We start from the raw sequence: 17,218 nt of genomic DNA, 5'->3' as shown, positions 1-17,218 counted from the left end.
GCTTTGTCTTTCAGTATTTGTTGGCAATTCTTTTGAGAACAGAAAAAATCTGGAAAGAGCTCACGCAATCTGCCCCCAATTCCTGTTCAAGCCGGAAAAATTAACTGCATACTACAGGAGATGTCAAAGACAGAAGCATCTCTAGCAATCCACTGCTTGACATCATGGCTCTACAGGTACATAGAAGAGGATGAAAATCCAGTAAAAGGGTGAAATGGGAGGTTTTTGAGGCCTTGTAGAGGCAATTTCATTTTGAAATTCCCTTTCTCTGCATTGCCTTCAGTTGGGCGGCACAATCAGCAAAATCCTAACCTCAGAGCTCTGGTCCCATTAGTCACACAAAGCTTTGGTGATTTAGAGTCAGAAAATCATTTCAAGACATCTGAAAGGTCTTTGTTATTGTGCCTACAGCTACACCTGTGAGCTACTTTGTCTCTAAGTTTCAATTAGAAATAATTTAAATAAGAGAAAATCATGTTTCCTAGTGGCACAGCCTGTTAATGAAATATGTTTCACATTTCCAATGGAAATGGGAATTTAGGAAACTAACAGGCAGAGCTTGTGACTGCATTATGAATACATTTTATATTTGAAAGACTTTATCTCCATCTCTCTTTCCAGATCTGCAGCTCATCTTTAGCTCTGTGAACCATACTCATGCTGCTCTTAATGTCTGAATTGCCACCCTGTTAACATGACAACTCAATTTCTAAGATGTCTTAAGAAACACACCAAAAAAAAAGAGATTCTCCATTGTTTCAAATGTCTGCAAGCACTGAGGAGAAAAAAAATTTTATAACATTTTACACTGAAAGTCAAAAGGAGAAACAAAAAAGACATGAGCAAGCAGACTTAATTAATTTAACCACATTTTTGCATCAAAGTATTATGTAAAACAAACAGTTCAACTGAATGATTTTATCAGAGGGCTGTGGAGATACTTTTCTGTGGATTAAAATCTTCCCTGGAGCAAAAAGTCACCAACTTTACTAGGTATGGGATGCAAGTGCTACGAGCACAGAGAAGCTGTACTAGCCCCTGCATCAATTTCTTGGACTCCAGAAAGGGGTCTTCTATACCTTGAGCATTTGGAGGTTTCAGTCCTTACAGACTTAGACCAAGGTTAACACATCCAATATTTTTCAAGATTCAAATATTTTTTATATGGCTTGAATATACCTGATACAGCCTTAGGTAAGACTATGGAAAAAAAAGAAATCTGAATGTTTAGGCAAGGCTCTTATACCCATCATCAACTGATGAAGAAGGTGAGCCCTGCAGTTTCATGCACAGTCTTGTAAAGTTGCAAACTTCAGTTTGAGTTTTCTATGCTTCTCACTCATATCACCACTTTTCTCTTCCAAGATGACCTCACAAGGCTATCATTCAGTTTTACAACTCCAACTAAGAACAGTCCTTGACCTGCTGAAAATAACTTCTGGAGATAATGCACTAGCATGAAAAAAAGAAACTGCTTGGATGGAAACCGCACTGTTAGTGCTAGGAAACTCCAAACCAATCCTACAGGTCTTTCAGCACCAGCAGTGGTACAGAAAGGATATGCCAATGGCAGGATGTGGTAAATGGGACAAAGTAGCCACATCAGGTCTTGCCACAAACTTAGGAAGTTCTGCTTTTACAAAGTTCAAACTCAGCATTAAAATCTGACTCAAGCAAGCATGAACTCACACATGCTTAAGCAGACTTACAGAAAATACATCTCAGACACAAATATTTTCTACTATTTCTGACCTTTTCGATGATCACTTCCCTAATGACATCTTTGACATCCTAGGTGACATTTTTGCATATTTAAACAAGGGATTGGTCTTTGGTGAACACGCTTACACAGCTCTGGCCTATGTGCTGGGAATACCACCGTTAAATCTTAAGCAAAATCAAATCCAAAAGTTTGGGAAATTGGAAACTCTCAACAGCTGACTTGCTCTTGTCTGCAGGGAAAGTCTGTTACAGAGTGGAAAAATATGGACTGTTTTGTTCAAATTGGCACCTAACATACAGTAATAATCAGTGGAATAACCTCTCCTGAGTTATTCTACAATTATGCTTGGTACCTATCGGCTAGATTATCCCTTCTTCTTTCAGGTAAACTCTTCAGTCTCAGATCTCTAGTAACAAGAAAAATCTCCTTGCTCATTAGCAGGTTATGCTGCAAAAGAGAGCAAGAGACCTTGTAATCTCCTTGTTCCCTGTCTGATCCAAATGTAGCACAAACATCCCAAGAGAAAGCTCAGGGGAAAAGCCAGGCTTGTTGAAAGCAGGTGAACTGCAGTGTTTTCCAGACACCACCGTTCCTCCTACTGCTTATCCCACGCTGTCTTGATGTGGGTCAGACTGCAAATGACACGATTTGGTTGCCACTGTTCTAACCTCTGCATTCCTTTGACTCCAAGGGAGAAAGTCTCTTCTTCTTTTCTCATCTGGCTTCAAATGGAAGTCTCATGAATGCTGTGGATTTAGTGTGTAGTTTTATAATTGTGGTTTTATTTGAATTGCCACAAAACTGTTGGGTGAGATTAAACACAGGCTTCTCCTTTTGAAGAGGTTTAAGCTTAATATGACTTTTACACCCTGTTTTCTCACTGACTTTTAATTTTTTTCTCCTTTGAGTCTTGATGGAACTCCAGCTCCTAAACTGCAGTTGTGAGAGCCTTTCCTTGGTACTGTGCTAAATGATATTTATGCATAAACTTTTGCTAATTGCTGATTCCACTGGCATTCATGAACCTATGCTGGAATGAATGAAGTTTTCATTCATGTTTATATATTAGTTTCCAACATTTGTATGTTTGTAATCATCAGGCTGAAACCAGCTTTCATTCGCCAAGATGTAAACTGAGGGTAACTGAGTCAGGAGATGTACTCTATTTTCTACATGAAAAGATTCTTTTTTTTTCTTCTAATATCATAGGGAGTTGAGTTTTTCACAGAAACTTCCCAATTTCACAACTCATTGGGGTTTGTTCAGGACTGGTAACTACAGTTATATTTACAAGCAGTTTGCATTAATAGAAGTAAATCTTTAGATCTCATTTTCTGCCAGGGATTTGATATAGGAACTTCTATGGGTTGTTTGGACTCTTAGTTCAGAGGCGCTCTGAGTCTGTGCTCGTGCACTAATGCCCTGCTACTGCTGCAGCTTCACCTTCCAGGATCTCTCCCTAACGAATTCAGATCAGAACCTGCCTGATGTGCCCTTCCTGATGTGAACCTGTGCTCAGCAAGCGGGCAACAGCTGAGTGTTGCCTGAAAAGCAGTCTCTTGATCTAAATAACCAACAAATGCATCAACACAGACACACCCTATGTGTAAATTACAGAGACTGACACCATTAGAATATCTCTGTGGCAATCCCTAGCCATCAACAATTTTCCCAGCCATATAATTGCTACTATTAAGAACACAAGTTCCCAAATTAACAAATGGAAGCGAGATAAATGCCCACATCATTCTGGCTTCTCCCAGCTTTATGATTCAGAGCGTAGCAATCTGTTGCCTTTGGTCTTTTGGAAATAGTACCCATGTGATAATTTTAATGACAATGTAGCACTGCTTCTGGTCTGCTCTGGATATCTGAGGGCTTTGATTGCTTTACCATAGAGGAGGTTCTGATAACCAGGTGAATTGGGTCTATCAAGACCTTTACCATATTCTCTTCCAGTTGGCTGTCCATGTCCTTCCTTGCTCTTTACACTTAGTAATATATAACCCAGCACAGAGACCCAAAACCAAAGAGGACACCTAAACAGTCTGGAATTAGCAGGGGAAAGAACCAAGGAGGTTTCTGGAGTAGCACCATGGAAGCAGATGGGTGGCAGGAAGAGATGATATGACACATGGCTTAGATTTTCTGTGTCCTTCAGCATTGCTGCCTTGCAGGGGGATGGCTGCAACTGCTTTTCTCCACAATATTCTGCCACCTTTTGGCACTGGCTGTGGTTTAAATGCCTCCAGTATGGGAAACCAGGATTCCTAGCTCTCTGGATTCAGAAATGTTCTCAGTCCTTTCTTCATGTCGTGCTGCTGCAAAAAAGCATCACCTGTGTGCATGGCCTTTTTTCCTTTATACTCCTCTGAAACTGTTAACACATTACTGCTCATGAGCTGCTTCACTTATGTACATGCTTTGAATCTCATGCGTACCTGAAATAATTGTTGATTGTGTCAGGTAAAACTACTTACCCTTAGCATACAAAGCCTCAGACAGACAGAGGACCAGCAGGAGAATGACATTGCCATGAAAACACTGCAATTACATGCATTCAGCAAGCCTGGCCTTTCCCTAGGAGTGTCTCTGGGGATATTTTTTCTGCTTATGGGCTCAGACAGGCAACAAGGAGAGGACAAGGTCACTTGCTCCCTTTTGCTGTCTAACGTACTAACAAGCTAGGAGACTTTCCTTGTTCTTTAAGATCTGAGATCTGGATAGCAAATTGGTAGCACTCACTTGTACAGTTTTGCCCATAGTAAAAGAAGGACAGTTATATATCCCACTCTTTGATCATTCTGGCTGCCCAGAAATATTGCTTTGAGTAGTTCTTCTTCAATAGTCCAATATTCCAGATGGGAACAGTTTCTGTAGCACAGAAAAATGCTCAAGAAATGGGAGGACAGGAGGGTGAGGGTGAAGGTCATGACAACTAATAGAGTTTTTATGCAGTGAATGAAGAGATATTGAACAGTAGCTTTTGAAAAGGTGATACAGTCCCACAGCCTCATCTTGGTCACAGTATTTGCATACACATCCCATTACAAAGCTAAACTGGAAATGCAGTACAACAGGACTGCTGCTCAGACTGATGCAACATATTAACTTATAAATACAAATATCCCTCAGCCAGTGAGAAATGCTGAAAAGGCATTGTTTCCAGATTGTTTTTAGGCCAAATCTAAAGCTGAAGCTTCCTGAAACTGCCAGTTGTATCGTGACCAGGTTTATAGCTGAAGGATAAAGCCAACTTCGTTCAGAAAAAAAAAAAAAAAAAAAGTTAGACTGAGGTGCTAGAAAAGTCTGTGATCACACAGATACAAGAAAATAAGGCTGAACCTGGTTTATTCAGACACACATCACGTGATGCAATTAATTCCAAATAGTTTTGGTCTCTGTACAGAATCTTCCAGCAAAAGATTTAAATGATGTAATAATAACCTTTTTCCTTTCATGATCCTTTTGACTATACCTTAATTTATGAAGCTTTTAACTAGCATACATGTATCCCGAGGCTACGATGGATGCACATTTATTTAAGTCAAAAGATAAATCTTAATGAAAGGGTTTTTTTAGCACAATAATTAATGTATTTTGATCATCATAACAGTAATCATTAGAGTCACAAAACCAGAATCAGATATCAGCAGAAGCCATGGAGATCCTAAATAGGGTGGAGTACCAGGACTGCCCTATTATTTTGCCAAGAAGTGATACATCAAAGTGGAAGCAGTGAATCATCATACACTACTAGGAACTACACCCAGTGAATCTGAGATGGAAATTCTAGATGCACCAACCTCCATCATAAACTGCAAATTATAATCACACAGCAGACAGTGTGCAGGATGCCTTTTCTCAGAGTTATCAAGCTATGCTCTTCTTATGCCTCCCACCAACACAACTGCTCATCAGATTGAAGCAACAAAACTGGAAGCGTGGCAAAAATGTAGGAATTCTGGCTTATGTGAAAAGTCCATCTGTTTTTAAGAACACAGTTTTATTTTGCGAAACATTATATGCTCTCACCGTGTGCTCACACAACTAGACAGTGCTCTTCTTGTAGAAACTTCTTTTAAAAAAACCCAACATATTTTTAATGCAATTATACACACCACAAGAGGCAAGATCAGCAAGAAAAAAAAGCACACCCCTCTTATCTGCTGTCACCCTTCCCTTAGCAGAAATTACTAGTATTTTGATTTTCTGCCCAGCTATTAAATCAATATGCCCACATGCAAGCACAGGCAGACTGTAACTTGCAGCCAGTCCTTTTGCAATGGTACACAGTAAAGAAGTTAAAAAAAACCCTGAAAACATTTTAAAAAAACCCCATCCTACTTGTTTTACCTTTGTGTCAAATTTACTTTAAGACTAATAAGAATTAGTTTCCTCAAACTAAAAAGTTTGACAACACACAAGGGAACCTTGTATAGAAGATGCCAGCAGAAAGACAGGAATAAAGGGTTCCTTAAAGAAAAGGGTGTAGTGTGGTACCTTTTCCAGTCAAAGTTTCTTCTTGTATTTTTCTCACTGCTTCTTGGCCCTCGCTCTCATTGTTTCCAGCTGTTACAATACAGAAAATGGAAAATCAGTGATGCAATTAGAGACAGTGAATATAAACATATCCCTATGAAGGGCTAAGCACAGTGTAAGACCAGTATGGGGTTTCAGGTCAAAAAGGCTGATTTGTTACTGTCAGGTGGCAGGCATTTTTGAAGAGGGCTGTACAAATGCACTGCTGGTCACACACGTTCTGCCTGTTCACCTCATTTATTCATACAAGATAGGACCATCTGCAGGCTGGACCAGCAGAACTGAGATGTGAGTCTCCAAGCCAAGTGAATTATAACACATCCAGATTCTATACAGGTTGAGTATGGGTTAGAGCAGACATCTCCTCGCTCTTTTTCCGAAATGAAGACTTCCATAATTGGAGAAAAAGCCTCACCACCCTCCCCTAAGAGGTCAGGAAAGGTTTTACCAATGCTAGCATAAGATGTGATTAAGTATTAAATAAATGCCTTTTGTGCTGCTAAGCTTAGGTGGACAGTTAATAGTGGTCTGACATTTGTTTGCCAATTTTTTAATAACTTGAATGAGTGCAATAAAAATAAGCACAAGCACATTACTGCACTTGCTAATACAAGGTAAATTTTTGAAATTAATTCTAAAATTCCATTTATCTATCAAAGGTACTTTTGATAACATGGCACATTATTGTTTACAATCTAAATTGGATATAAATAATGATTTCTCTTACAATCTTCATGAAGTTGCCTTCCTTTACTCTTTGTATAAACCTATACTTTGGTTTCTATAAAGGCGATTTCGTGCCCCTCTACAAGCATCCTTTCCTCTCATTCGCTTGTAAGCTATGAAGCAGAAATTTCAGGTTTTTCACTTCTTTTTGACATTTTTTTAGTAACAGTGAACCATCTTCATCAAAGACAAGGAAAGAATCACAGTGTCATGGAAAAAGCTGAAGTTCAAAGGGACCTCAGGAGGTCATCTGGTTCAACTTCTTGCTCACATTAGTTGGTACGTGTTCGTTTATACTTCAAGATGTCAGGACATGTTTTATTGTGTTATTAAACTGGTTTCATTTGAAGTTACAGTGAATGTGTTTAAAAAGGGGGAGTAAGCCCTTTGAGACAGATCATGTGTCATCCATTGGTTGCACTAGCTAAAGGCCAAGAGCACAGAACACAGATTTCTGGGGCAACCTGACCTTGTCAAGGAGGTAGGCTAAATACATTCTTTTGAGGGTGATATTTTTGCTGTGTTCCTACAGTGAAAAACAATGATTTGCACCATATCTTTGTTCTGGTGATATGCAAGAAGACTCAGTATTTATATAAATGTAGCCAAAATAAAGACATTTAGCGATACAGATACTGAAGAGAAAAAAAAATCTCCCATACAGCCTAAAGTAATACTGGCCTATAACTGTTGTCTACAAATTCTATTAATTGTAGATTATATTGCTCAGACTGACCAGGAAAGAAAGAAAGTAAAAAGAAAAAAAAAAAAAAAAAAGAAAAAAAAAAGAACAAAACCCAAAAGTCAAACAAATAAAAAGACCAAAGCAGACATCACTTGCAGTATTTTCTTCTTGCTGTTGTTTTTTTTCCCTTTAAAAACCATCCAGCCTTGAACAGAAGAGAAACATTCAGCTTGATCCTAATTTCCAGATATAGCTGCAGCGTAAACAAACAAACCCTCCAGTGAAACTGCCATTTCTGGGGAAATCTGTGCACAGGGTTATGGGCAACAGATCAATTTGCCTCACTGTTTCACCTCGAGTGATGTACTAGAGTAAGATTTCAAACTCAGCGTGTTATTACGCCAGATAGAGTTAGGCTAGAAACAAAAATACTCCAGTGCCAATTCTGTGAAGGGCTTATTTGATTCCTCTTTCATTCAGCACTCCTCACGCAGAGAACAGCCTTATTAAAGCCTCCAGTGTCTTGATTTAGCTCCCAGTATGCTCACTTAATTTGGTCCTTTAAAAGAGCTGGTGTTTACAACAAATTTTAATTTGCTTTATTTTGCTGCTGTAGAAATGATTATTCATTAAAGCTCAGTGCCTTCCAAATGAGTTCATTTTATTCATATTTGCATATTTTTCACTCTAGACCACTGGGAAAAATAATTATTTTGCTAAACAGTCACTTCAAATATCTGTTTCCAGCCTGGTTTAAGAGAAAGGTTGAAAATCAGATTCTGGAGGCTGGAGTATCACAAAATTAAAATAGCCTTATTGAAAGAAGCTACTGTAATAGAGGCTTTTTGAAATACTTATTTCAAAGAAAAATCTGAAAGAAAGACACTGAACAAATCACCAAAGTCCTTACAAAAAGTTCAAAGACATGTATCAGGAAGATGCAAGGGCAGGAGAGTAATCTTTGCTCCTGAGTTAGCTTATGGGGATCAGCATCCCCTTGCTGAGCAGGGGTAGGAAAGAAAAGGGACAATGCACTGCACTCTTGCACTGCTTCTCTTCTAGTCCATCCTTCTGGGATTCTCCAGGCAAAGTGAGTGGTAGGCATGAGAAAGAAAAAAACCTCCTTTTAAAGTGCTACATTAATAATTCAAAAGTCAACAAGCAAACACAATCAGCTCTAGGCTGGGAAAAGTAAAAAATAATTTGTGTCTTCTTGATGAAGGGCACGACCTCCAAGTGTACTGAACAGGAGTACAGCACTCCTGTGCTGTACTAAGGAGGGGGAGAGTTTACTATACAAGGGTCAAATTCTTACCACCGTCAGCTGTTTGAGATCCTTAGTAGCATTTTTGTAGTGATTCTTTTAAAATCTTTGTGATAGACAGAAGAATCCTCTGGCTGGACTTTTTACAAGTGATTTGCCATGATTTTCACACATTTGACATGCCAGAATTCATGCAAGCCAAGATTTATCAATTTCAAGCACAGTAGTATCTGTAGTGTAAGATTTGCCTGCTCTGGATTCAAGTGGTTTGGAGGGGAGGAAAAGAAAAGGAAGTGAGGGAAGTTGAACACAATCTTTGAGAGAAAGGGATTCAATGTCTTGAGAGCTTAGATCATCAAAGTACCCAAACCAGTAATAATTTTGCATTTCATGCTAAGTGACTATTGGGAACTCAAAATAGATATACTTTTCTCAGGAACTGTTTATGCAAGCTGTTCAGTGCCCTATCTCATGTTCTTCTTCTACTTGGTTGCCACATAACAGTGAAAAATTCAGGTGAGACTGATTCAATAACAACGTTGAAACCAATTCTGAAACAACCAATTCTGAAAACAAACCTAACATAAAATAAATTCAAGTCTGAATGGATTCACCTGTATAAAACAGGATATCATTTTCATGACATGAAAAAAAAATTATAATTCTTAGTAAAATACCATATCTCATGTGGAAAAAAAATTTTAAAAATAAATTTAAATACAACTCTTAGTTTAAAAAAAATGGACTGTACTCTTACATTCACCTACTCTTACATTCTTCAATTACAGGCTTGGAAAGGAGTGTCTGGAGACCTTCCCAGAAGAGAGGGACCTGGGGGTATTGATCAACAGCCAGCTGAACATTAGCCAGCAGTGTGCCCAGGTAGCCAAGAAGGCCACCTCCATCCTGGCCTGCATCAGAAACAGTGACCCCAGCAGGATCAGGGAGGTGCTTGTGCCCTGATACTCTGCCTTAGTGAGGCTGCACCTTGAGTACTGTGTGCAGTTTTGGGCACTGCAGTATAATAAGGACATCAAGGTGCTGGAAGAGGGTTCAGAGAAGGGCAACCAAGTTGATGAGGGGTCTGGAGAACAGATCTTATGAGGAGAGGCTGAGGGAACTGGGGCTGTTCAGCTTGAAGAAGAGGAGGCTGAGGGGAGACCTCACTGTTTCATGGTAGAGAAAGAGATGTTGGCCTCTTCTCTGTAGTGACCAGTGATAGGACAAGAGGAAATGAGATAAAGCTCCACCAGGGTAGGTTCAGGCTAGATATTAGGAAAAACTTCACAGAAAGAGTGGTGAGGTATTAGAACAGGCTGCCCAGGGAAGTGGTGGGAATACCATCCCTGGAAGTATTCAAAAGATGGGTAGATGAAGAGATACGGTGGATGGCTTAGTGGTTATGGGTTGTAGGGTGGAGAGTTGGACTCAATGATCTTAGAGGTCTTTTACAACCTTATGATTCTGTGATTCTATGATCTACACAAACACCACAAATCAAAGCACATTAATCTAAATCCACCAAAAAATAACAGAGAAAAATTCTTAGCATCAGCAATAGGCTTTGGATCTTACCCTAAAGGTTAGGCTCTGTCATCTTAATCACTTCAGTAGATCCTAAATATGAAAGTTATTTTAAGGATTGCAATGGGATTATCACAGAGGATTGCTCAGCCTGAATAAGGAGGGCAAGAACACAGCCCATAGAAACCCAGCACATCTAGGAAACATCTACACTATCACTTCTTAAGGGGTCCTAATACATATATATGTTTTCTTTATACAATATTTTTAATTTTCTTGAATGTGAAAATCTCTTCAGAAGAATAATCTTTACTCATGCTCAAAATTTATGTACTAAATTGATCATGATAAAACAACAGGATCTTTTCCAATTGGTGTTTTGCAAAAATAGGAATTTACAATCTTGACATTTTGGCATTTCAAGGGAACATACTGCAGGGCATTAAAAAGAAATCTAAAATAGCCTATGCACAATGACAGCCCGTAGAGTTCAAGGCAGCCTGGACAGAATAAGCTCACACATCCAGAAAGCTCTTGCTTACTGAAGTTAGCAGAGGAAGAATTTCCTGACTTTCAGTAAGGTAACACATACTACCAAAACACAAATAAAAACTTGTTGAGAGGAACACGGAGAAGAAGCAAACCACCCCAGGATGTGGTGGTCCAGAGAAAAACCCAGACCCCTCCAGCCTTGAGCCCGAGAGCCTCCCTGTGCACCAAGGCACCCCTCAGCCCACAGCAAACCCTGGTGGGGGGAGCAGGGACAATTTGCCTGGTGGCAGGACAGGTCCCTTTGCACCCCAAACTTGGACAACTCCAACCCCCTCATTCTCCAGTACCTGGGCAACCTGTCTACCTAAGATCAACTCTCATCCCTTGAGTTACTTGGCTGTAATTAGCTTCTGGTTAATCTCTGAAGTGATGAATAATTTTCCAGGGTTTCCAGCCTTCCCTATGGCCCTCCCCACTCCCCCCTGATCACTTGAAGTAACCCAAGTTTAGATGTGGTGCTCATAAAATCTAATGCATATTTGTGTTACCAGGAGAAGCTGGGTGGGATGATAATAAATTCTGTATAAATGTCTACTATCTGATTAAGGACTTGCAGAGGGTGGTGGGTAGGAGGCTTTGGGCAACAGAATATAAAAAAGATTCCAACTGGAAATTTGAATTAAGGAGCCTCCTCAAAGTAGTATAGTCCACATTATGATGAAAGGGGAACTGATTTCACTGGAGGACCAGCCTGAAGACATGGCTTACAAGGGCCACCAAAGCCTCAAGAGAAAAATGAAATCCTATCAACTGGTGTTGAGGATTATGATTTCATGAGTGTGAACAGCACTGCACAACAAATAGCACGTGCCTCAGAGAGGGGGATGAATGTGCCCCAAAAGTTCTGAGGATGAGAAATTTTAACTCTCTTCGGTTTCTAAAAGATATTTACAAAGTCTTCAATACAAAAACAACAAAAAAAACCAAACAAAATTCTTGTTTAGGAGAAAGAAATATAGATCTTGGGTTTCACTCATAAAACTTCCAAGTCATGAATTCATTATTCACTAAATAAGGAAGTGACCTGGTAAAAGAAAACATGAGAGAGTGATGCAAAGCTTCCTTTTGTCTAGAAGTACCACACGACCTTTGTCATCCCGTTCATCATGCAGCAGTCAGAATTAAATACATGCTTTTTTTGACATCATAGGCAAAAATGTCCTTTTAAGTGTTCCTTTGAGAAAAGAAGCAAAACTGAGTAAGGTGGAGGAGGTCGGTTTCCAAAGAGGAAAGAAATCATCACTCTTGCCTCAGGCTTCAGCAACTCAGCTTTTCCAAGAAGTTCAGAATGACCCCATATATTGAACCAAAGATACAAGTGCCCTGTTTCCAACAATAACCCATAGCACCTGCTTAAGAAAGTGTAAGTGAGCCATACATCTGGAAGTGATGTTTTCCTATACACTCTCTCAGCAGCAAGAAGCTTCAGAGATTTCCTGACTCAAAGGTCACACCTAAACTCTCAGTGAACCTTCTTCCACCACTTCATCTAATTGCACTTGCAATTCATTCAAGCACTTGGCTGCCATTGGGTTCTGGGACAACAAGCTCTGTGATTTAGTGACACACTCATTTACACTAAAAAGTTGTGCTTCAATGGTGGTGGTTTTTTATTTATTCTCTTGGATGTTTGTGTACAATAAGACAGAAAATAACCACTTCCCATTCACTTTCTCTATACCATTCATAATTGCATGACATTACACCTCAGTCATCTGTTTGCAAGCAGAAGAACCTGGCTTCATTAGCATGGAGTCATCCCAGCTTACCCACTAGCCCTCTTTCTTTTATCCAGTTTTACCAGACTCCTTTTCAGTATTCACAACAGGATGAAACAACAATTTCTACAAAGGAAGACAGATGCTTCCTATCCTGTTTTCATCTTCTTTCCTGCTAAGTAATAAAATTTTATTTGCCCTTTTGACTGTCATTGAATATTGAAGGTGTTCCACAGAGACCTTTCAATGGTGAATCACAATTTTTTTAATTTTTGTTCTTCTGAGTGCTAGTAGTTAATGTAGATCCTTTTCCTGTAAATATAAACATGATTTTTTTTCCTCGTATGCAGTATTTTCATTGACTGACACTCAGTATTTGTCCATCACTTTATAACCTAGCCATTCAATATTGTGAAATTCTTCCCTGTTCTTCTTTTCACAAGATTACCAGATGGCTGAGGAAACTCTGGAGACCATCCAGCCCCACCCCCTGCTACAGCTGGTTGCTCCGGACCATGTTCACTCATGTTTTGACTATCTCCAGGGATGGAGACCCCTACAACCTCTCTGGACAGCCTGCTGGACCAACCTCAAGAAGTATTTTCTAATGCTTAAATGGAATTTCCTGCTTTTTGGGTTGTGCCCATTGCCTCTTGTGTCACAGGCACCACTGAGCAGACCCTGGCTACACCTTCTTTACTGGCTCCATCAGGTATTTATGCACTGGGAACGGTCCCTCTGAGCCTTCCCCTCTCTAGGCTCAACAGTCCCAGCTCTCTCAGACTGTTCTTATATGTCAGACGCTTAAAGTCCTTAATTATCAGTAGTAAAGTTACTTTGACTATCCTAAACAAATTTGTACAATCATCTCACTGTTCATTCTTCTTCCTATATTTGTCTTTCATAAATGTACTGAACATATGGCTAGGGGATCAGGAGTGCTTAATTGCTCCATCCCAAAGATGACAAATCATTCCAGTTGTTTTCTGTCTCCTCACCAGTTACTAATCTATAAGAGATTTTTCTCTTACCTCAAGATAAGCTAGCCATTTTAAAATATTTTGGTATGAACTGTGCCAAAAGCTAATCAAGATTAAAGTAATTCATGCAGTTGTTGAATTCTTCAAAGCATTTAATAAATGCTTAATGAATAAATTAAGTAAATGTCTGGAAAAAATGCACTAACTCTTCCAGGAATTATCATCACATATTTAACTCTGTATTTTTTATGATGTCTGCCATTTTTGTCAAAATTCACACTCACTGTTATATTTACAACATCCTTCTTAAAACTGCCCAACAGTCACATATGCCCCTCTTCCAATTCCTCTATACCAATGAAGATTTGAGATCCTATGCAAAAGATATTAGAAATAGTCCTGAAATCCTTTTAAACAACTGGTGGATTTTGGCTTTTACCACAGTGTCTTGGTTTAGTCTATTTTAATTTATTTTCTGATGGGTGGCACTATCGTTATACTGAGTTTGTAATAATCCCCATACTATTAATTAGCATTGCATCTTTTTAGCTTCTCCTTTAGAAGAGAGAGTATAGGAGTTGCCTATACACAGAACACATTTTCAGATTGAAGATTCTAAACCCATCTGGTTGTTCCTCATAAAGAAGCTTCATTCCCTTGATAAGCTTGTCTTCCTCTAAACCCTTTTCATTTTTATGTTATCCATTTTGAAACAGGCAGTCCAGGACTTAACACAGCATGTAAGATGCAGACACTCAAAGGATTATACAGTGACAAACTCAAACTGTCTGTTTTGATTTTAATTTTTCTAACCATTTTTAATACTTGCTTTTCTTTTTGCTACTAAGTATTGAGTTTTCATAGCATGATCTATTTGATCTTCCTCCAAATTGATGATAGCCAATACACAACCCATCATTTATTTTTCTGGAGTGAAGATTCCTCACTACATCCATCAGTCTACATTGATCTGAACTGGACGTGCCTTTTAACATTCAGCTTACTATGAACTTTCTGCAATTCTTCACACACATCCCTGGTCTTTAGTACCCTGAACAATGAAATGCAATTTGAAAGACTTGTCACTTCACTGCTTGCCCTTCCTCTAAAGTTATATGTTGATAGCATGAGTCCTAACACATATCCCCACTGGACTCCAATAGTAACACTGTCTACGAAGAAAATTAACATTCATGTCTGTGTTCTGCCATAACCTGGAATGTTCTTGTGTGAATGTAATTACATTTGTACTTATCCTTTGGGCTGTGCAGTGTCCTTAAGAGCCGTAAGGAATTTTGCTTTAAGATTTTTAGAAATACTACCAAACCACAGGAACCCAAATCTCTCTCATTGATGTGACAGCTGAGCTCAGTTAATCAAAGTTTTTTACAATGCAATACACCCACACAGATGTTGAGTTATATTTCTATTTGAGATTACTGCTCAAAAGAGAATACTTGCACCTTAAGTTTCTGTTCAGTTGTTTGTCAATATTTTAATGACAGTTTCAAATGCACCAAAGAGTGTGCTCATCAATATGTAGACTCAAACCACTGCCAATTACAAAAAAAAAACCTATAAATATTATAGGTGAAATGTTCAAAATGAATAAATATAAACAAATATATTTTTAAAAAGGTGTCTGGGATGAGAGTTAAACAAATGACAGACATTCTCTATGAACCCCTCTCCTTTCCTGGAAAAGGGAAAGAGAATGAGGAAGAGAGATTTCCCCTAACTTGAAACTCAGCTACATGGATTAAATGAAACAGTACTGATGAAAAAGAAAATAATGACATATATACAAATATATACAAAACCACTATTGTGTTCCCCCCAAATAATGCTCACATCACCACTGAGACTAAAGGGTGACAGATTGGACTTTTGGAGTTAACAGCAGATGGGAGCGGGATGCAGGAATGCATGGATTCAGGAAGGTACAGATCAGGATTAAATATAGAATTGATGGAGTTCTCCGAGGACACCATCTCGATAGGAAAACATCAGAACTAGATCAAGCTGCCCAGAGAGATGGTAGTAGCCCATCCCTGGAAATATTCAAGGCCCAGGTTGGACAGGGCTTTGAGCAACCTGATCTAGTAAGAGATGTCCCTGCTCACTGCAGGGGACTTGGAAGTAGATGACCTTTAAAAGGCCCCATCCAACCCAAACCATTCTATGGTTCTATTATGTCATTCTATGAAAAGAGATTGACCCTCGTGATCCCTCAGATTTACACTGAGTATGATGTGTATGGGATGGAATGCTTTCTTTGGTCAATTCTGGTCACCTGTAGATCCACTCCTCCCCACAGGAGGGTCACAGGTGCAACCCCTTTTCCTTCCTTTCATTTCTGGAACAGAAGAAGTTTAGCAGAACCAAACAGTGGCCTCGGTTCTGCAAAACATTCTCCAGGAGTAACTCTAAACATCCAGCATTATCAGTCCTAGAAGCAGACACTGACTGAGAAACTTGCTGTGCTGTTACTTAGAAGAGACCTTACTGAAAAGTAAATTTACTGGAAGGAAAATTAGTTCTGTCCTGGCTCAAAACAGGACAAAAGGGGGAAAAAAAAAAAAAAGGACAGTCTTCAAACAGAAATTAGGGAGAAAAGACAAAATTCTTATTAATTGAGAAAGCTGTGTATAAAAATAACACAGCACTGTAAGTGGAGTTTTTTCTTTCCTGATTAAAGTGATACATGAAAAACTACTGAGTGACAATTATAATGTTCTTAATATTCATGCATTTTTTTACTGTTCATATAAGGAAAACGAAACCATCACACACTTTTAAAAGACTGGTAACCTTTTCATACTTCCTGGCTAACTCTACAACCTATTCAAGACTAATAAAACATGGCTAAAGTTAGAAGAAAAACACTTTTCTTGTAAAAAGTTATAACACAAGCATCTCATACATCTATGTAGAGTGAGAAAAATTAAAGTAACCCATATAAATTTTTAGTAATTGAAATTAAATCAAACTGCCTTTGAAAGTGAACAATTGCACCATCTTGACAGCATTTTATTATCCTTCTATAGTCACTTTGTAGTATTATATAATATAAGAATTTTTTGATATATGGTGCAGAGAGTCCAGCTTGAAAATTGGAAACTAATGTGAGTGAAACAGATAACAAATTTCTTGCTTGGCCTCCTGCAGGGCTTACAGAGGTCACACAGAAGTGCTGAGTCTGATGATGGAACCACATTTATTTATGCCAAAATTGCATGGTTCAAATAAGTCACTTGAATATATATACACACATTTATATGTATGAGACTGCTTCCTTTTAGAATGTGACAGTGATACACTCAGGCACTGAAGATTAATTACACTGCCCTGAACCTGGTGTTTTATATTAAGCAGCATATGTGTAATATTGTCAAGCTGAAATTCTTTTGAATTTCTCTCACTATTCACAGACAGGATTATCAAAGCTTCTGTATTAGATATTGTCACACTTTTATTTCCAACTTTCTTTCATTAATGTTCTGA

At 38.7% G+C, this 17,218-nt stretch overlaps 1 protein-coding gene across 2 annotated transcripts in view; it reads right to left on the bottom strand.

The window, feature by feature from the left end:
* Positions 1-17,218, bottom strand: part of DHRSX (dehydrogenase/reductase X-linked) — a 169,004-nt gene that overhangs the window by 109,880 nt on the left and 41,906 nt on the right. For both annotated transcript variants that reach the window (XM_030446439.1, XM_030446450.1), the window contains one exon: positions 6,227-6,295. In XM_030446439.1, the coding sequence (XP_030302299.1) occupies positions 6,227-6,295 (69 nt within the window). The remainder of the gene's footprint in view (positions 1-6,226; positions 6,296-17,218) is intronic.

The sequence above is a fragment of the Calypte anna genome, chromosome 1 (genome assembly GCF_003957555.1).
Source record: "Calypte anna isolate BGI_N300 chromosome 1, bCalAnn1_v1.p, whole genome shotgun sequence".
NCBI lineage: Eukaryota > Metazoa > Chordata > Aves > Apodiformes > Trochilidae > Calypte > Calypte anna.
Note: the sequence above shows the minus strand (reverse complement) of the source record. Positions and strands in the feature narration are given on the sequence as shown.